The sequence below is a fragment of the Etheostoma spectabile genome, chromosome 13, assembly GCF_008692095.1.
Source record: "Etheostoma spectabile isolate EspeVRDwgs_2016 chromosome 13, UIUC_Espe_1.0, whole genome shotgun sequence".
Classification (NCBI taxonomy): Eukaryota; Metazoa; Chordata; class Actinopteri; order Perciformes; family Percidae; genus Etheostoma; species Etheostoma spectabile.
In genome coordinates, this window is record NC_045745.1 from 29,388,951 (window position 1) to 29,400,663 (window position 11,713).

Sequence of the window (11,713 nt, forward strand, 5' to 3'; positions counted from 1 at the left end):
AACGATGGTCTTCCTTTTGCTGTTTAAAAAGAAAAATATACGCGTGACATTTAGGATAGTGTTACTGTAGGATAGGAACTTACTAAAATGCAATGGTGAGTGTGACCGGGAGGAGACAAATAGAATCTATAAGCATTAAATATAGACAAGACAGAGGATGAGGGGGAGAAAATAGACAGAGGAAGCACTGCGTCATGCTCTCCTCGAGCATATCCTCAGTTCATTGAAGTGAGAAACAAAAACCCACAAGCAAACTACAGGCTTACATAACCTGTTTCAGAGTCCTTTCGTGATGGACTAGACTGTGTGTTTATGGGCAACGTCTTGCATGTATTTGAATTTGGCACAGACCTTTTGGTTTTTGTGTCAGCAACAAAGCTTCTCACTTCTAGTGGGTGCCTGATCACCATAGTGACAGAAACATGCATTGGGAATTACAGATGTATCTTACCTGCCATAGGCTGTACATATAATAGTGATGAGAGCGGTTAATATTGCTGTAAACAATCATTCTTCCAGGATAGCCTCTGTGCATGGTTTTCCAGAACCACCTCTTTATGTTTTCAGCCAAAAAGCAGAAACTTGCTATGTGCAGTAATTTTATGTGTGTATCCTGTAATTTTAACAAAGGATTTCCATATTTTGACCCAAGAGAAAGCAAGCTCGGTAACTTACTGTGATCTTAACAGTTTCTTCAGGAAAAAGTTCCTAATGATTTGCAGTATGGCTGTTGGCACATCAAGCAATAATGAATAGTTGATATAAATCCACATAAACTATAATTTCCATTTTAGTATGATAACGGGCATGGTATTTTTTTAAATGTTGACACTTAGAGATAGGTTTGGCGTGTAATTTTTATCCATTATGTGACGTTCTGGTAGAGAAAATATCGATAAGGCAAACATAAAAATGTACGGATTTAGTGCACACTGTATCCCTGATGTTTCACTATAAGCTGTGATATGACCTTTTGCAAAAAGACACTGTAAGATGTGTGAATGTCCCAGTTGAATGCTGGAGGTGCTATGAATGTCCAGCATGTGCCAGAAGATGTTGTAACAGTTCATAAATACTTGACTAAATGCATTTTCCACGGTGATCTGGACTCTAGTCGCATAAACCTTGAACCCCCAACCTTAAATCCCCTATTTTACAGTATTTACTGGATCATGGAACTGCGTAGGCTCTAAAAAAAAAAGGGAGAAGAAAGAGCTTTAGCCAGACTGAGAGTGAGGGGAACACAAATGCAAGACAGGAGGAGGGAGCATAGAGACGGGAGGGCGGGTACAGCGCTGGCTGCTCTCCGCAGTACAGATCTGCTGAGAGCACCAGAGCAGAGCTCCTCCACAGACCACAGCCGCAGGGCACGCACTGCACCTCAGAGAGAAACCTCACGTAGAAATATACGCTGGAGGAGAAACTGCTACCTCACAAGACAGAAGACAAGACAAAGAGGAGGAGAAGAGGTGGTGAGAAAAACTATGAGATTGTCTGCGTTTTCTTGGAAGAACACAACTTCCAGGGCAAACGGCTCTTTACATTCTACTTTTGGAGTTCCATTTAATAATTTATCTTCTGCCTCATTTTTGTCTCACTTTGCCTTTTTAAAAGTTTGGCATACAGGTGTGAATTTTTTATTTTCCTATCACTGTTTCTGCCCATCTGGCTCTTTTGGCAATTCTAGCACTATTTTAATATCTGTGTGCATGTGTTTGTTTCTTTGGGTGTTTAAGCATGCGTTCCTGACTGACCTCAGTGAATAATGGCTGAGTTAACAGCTACTCAGAACTGTGTAGAAGAAAAAATAAATTGTGTTGTTCTCAAGCTACACTACCAGCTTAATTTGGCAGGTAAATTCTTCTTTATCTCATTTATACTTTTTTTCTCCAAGGATCCGCTTCAAGGACCTCAAGATGTCTGATCACAGAAACTACTGAGGCAGATTATTCTTTGCAATAAGGATCGATCCACACTCTACAGCAGAAGCTCCTGAAATAGTGGAGACACCTGCGAGCTCAAACTTTTTCTCTCCATATACTGGAGGTTTTTTCTCTAGTGAAGCCTCGGCTCCATCTGCCTCTGCCTCCACCTCAACCTCAGGATGGCCGGCTGCACCTGCCGCTGCAGGCAAGGCTTGCTCAAACTAATGCAGTCCCTGCAGAGACTGGTCTCAGGAACCCTCACAAAAGGTACTGTGGTGTTTTTCTATAATACAGATGCACTCACTACATATTTCACTCACATGTGCATTGCCACAGTTCATTAATTTTTTTTCATCATCAGCATTATCATTGACGGGTTTATTTGATATTGTACGAAAACCTATGCAGAACAATTCATTTGATATCTTACAAAGTTACAATGACCAGGGTCACACGACCTTGAGTTTAGCTACAAAAAGGTAACTGTGGTGTGGGTGCCGGTCGCAGTGTGGTGACGGATATGACAGAAAAGAAGTGGTTAAAACCTTGGCCCCCTTAAGTAGGACATTCACACAAACACCAGTTTCTGGTGTAAATGTCTTGTGTTTTCCTCTCAACTTCTTCTAGGACACAAACTCCCCTCCCCGGTGTAAAGGCCCTGTGTTTTGGGACACTAACACCCATTTTCTGTTTTCCCCTTAATTTAACTAAGTCACACCTGCACCTGGCACAACGCGGAGCAAAGCCCGAAGCAAGTGTCTTTGCTATTTCCCATCCTGTGCCCACGTCATTTAAATAGCAAATAGCACCTGCGCCCATCTTTGCTCCCATGGGCGTGCTGGTCTTACAGGGAGGTGTGTTCAAGTGCATTCTGGGCATATTGCTATCTTGCGGCAGCAGAAAACCTGGTCTAAAGTCAGTAACACAGCATTTCATTGAAATTTTAACAGCGTATTAGTAAAATGTGCCTTGGCTTATGTACAGCGCGTGCACACTATGCTTGTTACACACACACACACACACACACACACATACACACACACACACACACACACACAGGGTAGCACAACAGCACACACATGCAAAAGATTAAAAATAAAAATATTACAGTGCTAATCTGCCATTGTAATAGCAATGCACCATGGTACAAACGTGCCTGGCTGTTAAAGAGACTGGACACTCTGATTGGTTGATTGCATGTTACGCCCAAAACACACCTATGAATTAATGAAGACTCTAAGTTTTGAACTATAAGCTTAGCACACTGACCCTTTTTCCATCGTCAAACGTGGATTTGGAATGCGCTTAGATCATTAAAATAGGGCCCTAAGTCTAAAAGAGTTTTAGCTCACAACATTAGATTAGAAACAAAAAAACTCTTTACCTCTTATTTGATTGTGAGATGTGAGAATGCAACACAAGTCTCCCTATGACAGCTTCTGTTGCCAGTTAGAGAAGATTTTTGTAACTGAGTTTGAACTGCTGATTTTTAAACATTTTTTGAGTTTTGGACACTGGAGTAGTATGTAATTACTTTTTCTGAGTTTTCTCTAATTTTGCTTTTCTTCTTGTGAAATACTGGATGTTTTAATTGTAGGTTTTAAAACTGTTTCCAAAGAAAATTCACTATTTGGTTAACTGGATGACTGTTGGATGTTGGTTCATGATTCCCGTACACGCTAAGGCCATAACCTGTAATGAGAAGTCATCAGCAGACCTTGCTTCTTTTTAAGGGGTCACACGCCAAATAGGTTGGAAACCTCTGAGTCAAGAGCCCAGCATTGCATATCACTCTGCATTATTGCTACTTTAATCAGACATATAGCTAAATTAAGGAATAGATAACATTGCTATTCTGAGTTAATTAAGTCCTATTTAAAAATTATTTGAAAAGGGTTTTTTTTTTAAAAAGGGTTTGTTGGCTTTGCCTGTGGGGTACCTTTTACTTGCAATGACGTAAGTGATGCACGCATCCTGCGTACACACGAACACCAGGGCAACCGTTGCCATTCACTCCCAACCCCTTGTTAATGTTAAAAGCCCTGGCTCTCGCTCTCCTCCTGACCTCCATCATCCCCTAGTTGAAAGTGGCTTTTTCTTAACCTAAACTAACGCTGAGTCGCCAAGTCACAGTGCAGCTGCAATTCAGTCATGACTGACTAAACACAAGGATCTCACCTCCAGAAGAAAACTCGGTAGCACTTTACACTCCACCAGTGTGATAATAAAGAGGTAATTAATAGGTAATAACTTAATAACCAAAGTAATAACTGGGTAATACATCACAGTAATAAGATGTAACTCTGGGGTATTAAGGTGATAGGAATGTAATCAATGTCATAACATGCAATTACCAATGTAATAACTATTTTAATATTGTAATAACATGATAATTATGGGGCAATATCCTAATGTATTACGCTGATAGTCTATCAGCGTAATACATTCCAAATTAAATCAAACTTCTTGGAATTTTAAATTAGTAATTACAATATTTAAATTTTAAATTTATCCACCCTTTATGTTCCAAATATTTCCATTTTGCACCACTGATTCATGGTTCTCTACATTTCTGTTATTCTAATATTACCATGTACTGAAATAGAAACAGGCACTTTTGCACCAGTGATTCATGGTTGTTACACAGAAAATACCAGATGTGTTTCCAGGTAAGAAGTCACAAGATATAATTTAAAGTATTACCTTGAAACAACAGGGACATCTTTGGAACAAAGATGAATTTCAGCATTATAATTTTAAATTCCATTAAGTATTATCTAATTTATTAGATAGTACGCTAATAGTAGCCTATAATACTGTGAAAACATCAACATATATTACCCCATGATTATCATGTTATTATAATATTAATACAACTATATTACCACATCCCAGATATCCATATGTTATCATCAAACCCATTCCTAGTTATTACCTTGGTAATTGCATGTTATTACATCGGTACCTTCTTATCACCTTATTACCCCAGAATTACATCTTAATACTGTGATTATTACCCAGTTATTACTATGGTAATTACAAGTCATCACCTGTATATAACCTCTTCATTATCACACTGTTACCCCACTATTACCATCTTATTACCGTGGTGGAATGTAAAGTGCTACCGAAAACTCTGGCCTGATATACATTTAAAATAAAACCTACACAAATATGTACAGATAAAAATATGTGTGCCGGTGCAGCCAATGCTTCATTTAACCCTTGTATTGTCTTCACTTTCGGGACCCTCTCGTATCCCTCGAGTCAAACTGACCCGTGACTTATTTGGGGTTTTAAAAACAATTCTGAAATAAAATTTGACTTCATAATCTATTAACAAATATTGTCTATATCTCAATTTCAAACATTTGAGATAACATATATGTTTAGGGAATGTAATTAGTCTCTACTAGAACACATTTAAAAATTGAAGTGGGATTCATTTTTTGTCATAAGTTTATAATTCATGTTAAAAATCCACCATGTGATCACTCTTATCTTGGAAAAAGTGGTTATATACAGAGTAATTTTCTGAATTGAGTTAGGAATACATGTTTATCACAGAAAATAAGGCAAGGTAGAAAAAATGTAACTTTTACCATTTTTCTTCTTCCAAAAATTTGAAATGGGTCAATTTGACCCAAATACCATACAAGGGTTGAACTCTCAACGTGACTCTCACATGGGTTTTTTTTCCATCTTTTTTCTCCTCTAATACAAATGTAGTCTCCAGATGCTTATTTTCAAATCAGCAATATTTGGATAGATTTACTATACCGCTCTAAATCCTTTGTAAGCACATCCACTGCCAGGAATGGATTTCTTACAATGTTGTTTTCTTCCTTTTCAAAAGTAGCAAGCTATTTGTAAGAAATCAATCTAATAGCTGGTAGCTTGTATATTGCTGTATTCTATTTAGACATTTATACAGTTTCTGTCACGAATGTGCAAGTGACAGGAGCAACAATAGCACTGCGCACCACATAAAGCAAAATCCATCCAATTTTGATTTACCTTCATACTGACAAAACTCTTACAGACTACTTATGCCTTGTTACCTGGGTGGTTCCAAAGCTGTTAAAATCCACCCAATCTCAAAAACACCTAAAGTACTGTATATGCATCATTTTATGGTACTCCTTTGATGTAAAGAAAACTAACAAGTACTGTGGTTTGCACAGCTTCAATGAAATGTAATGAAACCTGCTGAGAATGAAACAAAGTGTTCTAAAGTTGTGGCTTTGTCATCTTCTGTGCTATTCTAGAAATAATACAGCCTACTTACAGTATGGCCGCATGGGTTGACAATCTAGGTCATGCAATTCAGCCACATGTCTGTAGTGTCTAAAACCTGAGAGACTGTGTGAACTATCCATCCTCTTTATATAAGACATTCATTTGTGAACAAATCAAAATCTAATTTTACAGCACAATGGTTAATCTCCAATTGGTTGGACTAATTACCAAAGTGAAACATATAATAAAATGCAGAAAAAGCCAGACTTTCAAACACTGTCCTGTGTCTTGTATTAACCCATAGCTACTGTATATTTTGCATCATGGAGTGGCTTTTTGGCAATGTTTTGAGCAGCATAAGAGCTTGAAAATGACTGTCTCATGCCAAAATCAATATTATATCAAAGGCACATATAACTAATCTGTGTGCACAATTTAGTTAGCACGGAAAAGCATGGATTGAGGGGGTTTTCCATGGCATCTCCTGAGCTCCTGTCACTATTTGCAGATACCAGTGAGCTTGCCCTCTGCATCCTCCAAGGACTAGCAGCATGTGAAATGGAGTGTGAGTTCTGCTGAACATCTAGTCCCTTGACACGTTACCTCTGTGCATGTTTGCTGCTACTGCTCAAAAGTTCCTCCATGCTTTGCTGATTGCAGCCCACGGTGCTGACCTTGGTTACTTCAGGTTGAGGTGCTTGTGCATTGGGAAGCCACCGGGCCTGTGTCTTCTTTTAACTCCATAATTGAATGTCACTGAGTTAATTAGGGTGCTTCTAGACAAAATATTAAGTTTTAAATTGTCTCAAGTGGGAATTGATTCTATCACTTCAACCCACAATGGGTTTTTCAATGTTTATACTGTTATTGTGAGAGAAAAGTGTTTAAGTGGTTAGCTATTCTATTCTAATTTAACACAACACTTGGTGTAATTTATGTGTGTTTCAAAGTGTGAATTATGCAATATCAGCTCCTCATTGTGATATCAACATGCCCAAGCATTTACATACACATTTAAAGGGGTGGACACAACAACACACATTAACAGATTGCATCACATATTGTACATTTGTTCCAGTTATTGTGTCCATGTAAATTTTAAGGACGGTTCTTATATTTGTTTTTTATTCATATTCTCAGCCAAAAGGGGGCTGAGAGCTCCATGTAACTCATGCAAGTGTAATCAAATTTTCGTGGCCATGTGAAATAGTGGTATGCGGCATGGAAAACAATACATAATCTTTGGGTATGATAACATATAAGATTCAAGACATATGATAATGGCCTCTCTCTGTAGGTTTATATCACGTGAGACAATAATAGTCTTGTCTTGTAGTTGCGTTAGTTGCAGATTGAAATCTTTCTCTGCATAATTCACTGAAAGGTGATCTTCAGAGCACCTGCATGCTATCATATGCATGGAAGAAGGTGTGGTAATGGGCACACACATGCGTATTCAGCTTCACACACGCAAACATGTCAGGTAGACTAAAAAAAATGCAAGTCCCTCACCTCCAGCACACACGTATCTCCAGCAGTTTGGTTTGTTAAGCATATTTTCCTGCACACACTTCTAGCTGCAGATAGTGTAATGAACCATAAAACTATGCCCGCTCACCTTTAAATGTTCTACTTAGAAAGACAGCAGCATGTATATTCATTTTCAGACCTTTAAACGTTACACCCTGGAGTGTTAGTTAGGGTTGGGTGGAGATATGCATTGAGGGACCCTTATTCTTAGGTCCCCATTAGGGGCTAATGTATTTAATGTACTTTATACTCTTGTTTCAGATAGTTTTTCTTATATAACTTGCTTTTTTCCTAAATAAGCAACTGTTGCTTAATTTCTTTATGACAGACAACAACATTATCAAGACATGCATGCAAAGCTCTTGCTATCATGTGACTGATAATGTGTCTGGCTTTTTAAGTGTACAGGTGTATTTGTATTGTAGATTGAAAAACTAAATATAAGGAATAATTCATAGCATTGGGAGGTATATTAGGCACTAGGAAAATAGTGTCAACACTATTACCCCTAACTCAGGTGTTAATGTTTACATACTGTATGTCATGTGTCTGACAAAACTAAGCTAACAGGAAACTAAAGTGTGAAAAGCTTATGTTGGCTAATCTTAGAAAGCTTGAGGTAAATATTGCATCATGGACTGTACAGAGTTGGTTTACTGACTTTATGACCCTTCTCCGCTTGTGAAACTGTTTAACTTTAGTTAAATGCTAAAAACAAAAAGAAGTAGTTTAGCATTATCCCATTATTGTCATGTGTAGCCACAGAAGTCACTGTTTAGTTATATAAGCTGTGTCTCAATCTTGATACTTGGATACCACTTAGTAGTACACTTCCATTCAATACACTGTGTACACATGTACTTACTTGCATAGTGTGACAGGGTAGTGTTGTCTCTTAGGGGTGGGCGGATCGATCTAAATATCGATAGTATCGATGCCAACGCTGGTATGGTATTTGATCGTAACAACTGTAATTGAATCGATATTTTAATTTAATATCTCTCCTCTACGTTCACTATACTTTGCTTGTGTCTTCCACCTTCCTGAGCAAACGCCGCTTTCACATCTTGGCCCACATGCTCCTCCTCCCCCTCCTGCTCCTCTGCTGTGATTCGTTGTTGTGTCGTCACGTGACTCACTGACACAACGCGCAGAGGACAGCGCCTCGCTGTATTCATTCTACAGTGCCTAATAACTAATCATTTTGTGCACTTCAATACATTAATAAAAAAACATTGCCTAAAAATTGATCATTCATTCACCTCAGAAATAATGAAATGCTCTCCCCTACCCACAGTATTTTTTTAAGTAAAAAGTTCGTATTGGTATCGCATCGGCAATACGGACGCCTATATGTATTTGGTATCGGATCGATACCAAATTTTGCAGTATCGCCCACCACTATTGTCTCTAGCCACCTTCTTCTTCTTCTTCTTCTTCTTCTTCTTCTTCTTCTTCTTCTTCTTTGGAACATTACCGCCATCTATTGTTGGCTCCCTAAATACATTCTCACTTCACTTTTATTAAAACATAAACATGCTTTCAGTGTTTCTTGCTTGTGTGCGCCCCGTGTTTCACATGAGATTGAGACTACAGTGCCGACGTATTAGTTCAGTGTTGCCTAGAGCAACCAACTTGTGCAGCTTCATCAGCCGCAATTTTCACAAGTTTTGTGGTCCTGCCCTTCCGCTGTACCTAGACAAGATGGTATCCATTGAGAAGTGCCCAGCGTTCCACACTCAACCTTTGATCCTTTATGAGTACAGCATTCTGACGCACTGCATTTTGCCATACTGCTGCATAAGTGCATACTCAGTATGAATGCGCTTATACACTCAATTTAGCAAATGTAATTGAGACATTTTGCTTTAAAGAATTATGTTGAGACCAAAACGGTGATTAATTCAATGTGTGTGTCTTGTACCAGCCTGCATGTTTTTTGTGTTTCACACTGAGTCAGGTCCGATTAGAAACAGTAGGAGTGAAGCTGAGCATAAATCCTCATCCGACCCTATTCTGCACCTGTCCCTCGCTATTGCAAGTCACATGTGTCCTCTAAGTGCATAACCTTGCAGCAAGAGTCACATCCTCCCCCACTGCGGAGACAGATTCAGATCTCTGGCCCGTGTACTTCTACCAAAGCTCCACACTGACCAAAACAAATGGCTGAATTACCTGCATCAACCTGCATTTGTGAACTGTTCTCGCCAAAGACTCTCTTCCTTCACCTCCCATTCTCTGTCACTTTTTCTGTGGCTGTAAAACGAGCGGATTGGAGCCGACAGTGTGTGTCTCCCCCTTTTAATTTTTTACATCACCTCACTACACACTTTTATGTAACCGTCTTCTTCCCACTATATTTATCTCTTGCCTCCTCTGTGTGTTTCATTCTCCACTTTAATTTTCTCCAGCCTCATTTCTTTTTACTATCTGATAGGCCTACATTGCTTCTAGAATTATCTGTTAATGGACACGTATTTGGTGCAGTGACCAGTATGGTGGAGGTTGGGTGATGTGTAGAAGGTTGTAGTTCTGAATGCTCATATGTTGTTGAACTCTGTTCATTTTTGCTCACATTGTATTTAGTCAAGAGCAAAATGAGCTTGCAATGGAGACCCAAACTGACAAGAGTACCAGGAAAAACTGTACTCTGATGCCACCTGTTGTTCAAAGAGTAACACCACAACACAACAAAAGAGAAGTTGTAACAAAAGAGTGGTTGTAGTATATTTTTCGCAGGAAGATTTTTGTTTGTTTTAAGGGACAAGACTCCAGCTTCCCTCCTCTTGTAATATTTAATTAAAAATTACAATTCCTTAAGTCAAGATAGTTTGATATTCATTTCATTCACGTCAAATGTTTGCTACTATATGCCTTGTTTTAAGTAACCAAGATATGGTAGGTACAATATTCAAATACCAAATTACTGATTAAGAAAGCTGGCAAATATTTGGACTGTGACTAACTGTTTGTATTATTTTCAGTTACTCACCTGATGGATTTGCTAATAACCAAGGTTACCTTAGGTCAAATGCTGTATTCAAATTGCTTGTTTGTCTGAATAGTGAAAAAGACCCACAACTATCAAATTTAGAATTATATGAAAGGATAAAAAGCCGCATTAAGCAGTTTTTCAAAGTATCTTTTTTCTACTTTTACCACATTTTCTTTAGCCACAATTTCACCAAATACAATAGGTCTGTATTTGTGAATGTTAACATCAATGTAAACTTTAAATACAGGTCATTCCAAAAATGGCCCTTTTTCACCATGAAGGTTACAGTGAGGTACTATATCCAGTTACACTGATATTTCTTGTAGGCCTTTTCCCTTCATCAAAACATATTTGTCTTATCTTAAAGCAGAACCAGTTAGTTGCAGTCTATGATATGGAGTATAGGATAAGATAAGATAACATATGTTACATGACAAGATTAGAAGCAAAAGTAAAGATTGCAAATGTAAAAGGATTCAACAATAAGAAAAGGTGCACATCCAAAAGCACTGCCAAGACCAGGTTAACATGCAAGTGAAAGAGGAATGTTGAGATGGAGAAGAGAGGAGTAGAGATGAAATAATTAAATGATGAGAGCTCTTGCATAACAAGACTAGAGAACCACTTAGCAGGTCGGAAACTGCCATCTCATGTCATAACAGAGATTGCAGTTTCCTCAAGATCAAACGTGTCTTTTGTAACATCCTTCCTCTCACAAATTTTCATTTGTTGAGCATGACAAAAATGCCTTATATCATCACATTTAAAGAACAGAATCTAACAGTGAAAAGGAAAAAGATGCAGACATGCATCTTTTGATTATTATGGATATGAATTGGCATATTGGCATACAAAGGAGGATGTTGTTGTTAACAATTGTGCTCATGCTCATTTGTTCTTGATTCTTACTCCTATTGGTCTTCCATCTTTTGTACGTTGCCTTTAACACATTTGTGACTGGTGAGTCCTGCCTGTTGGTGTGTTTGTGTGTGTGTGTGTGTGTGTGTGTGTGGGGGGGGGGGGG

The 11,713-nt window shown here is 38.4% G+C and overlaps 1 protein-coding gene across 3 annotated transcripts in view; it reads left to right on the forward strand.

Annotated features, from left to right (window-relative positions):
* The first annotated feature begins 1,261 nt into the window (after nt 1–1,261).
* Nucleotides 1,262–11,713, forward strand: part of kcnip1b (Kv channel interacting protein 1 b) — a 22,133-nt gene continuing 11,681 nt past the window's right edge. The window contains exons 1-2 of one of the 3 annotated variants that reach the window (XM_032533561.1): nt 1,262–1,469; nt 1,895–2,192. In XM_032533561.1, the coding sequence (XP_032389452.1) occupies nt 2,105–2,192 (88 nt within the window). In that variant the 5' untranslated portion in view covers nt 1,262–1,469; nt 1,895–2,104. Of the gene's footprint in view, nt 1,627–1,894; nt 2,193–11,713 lie in introns of all 3 variants that reach the window. The other 2 variants (XM_032533562.1, XM_032533560.1) reach the window with 2 other exon arrangements.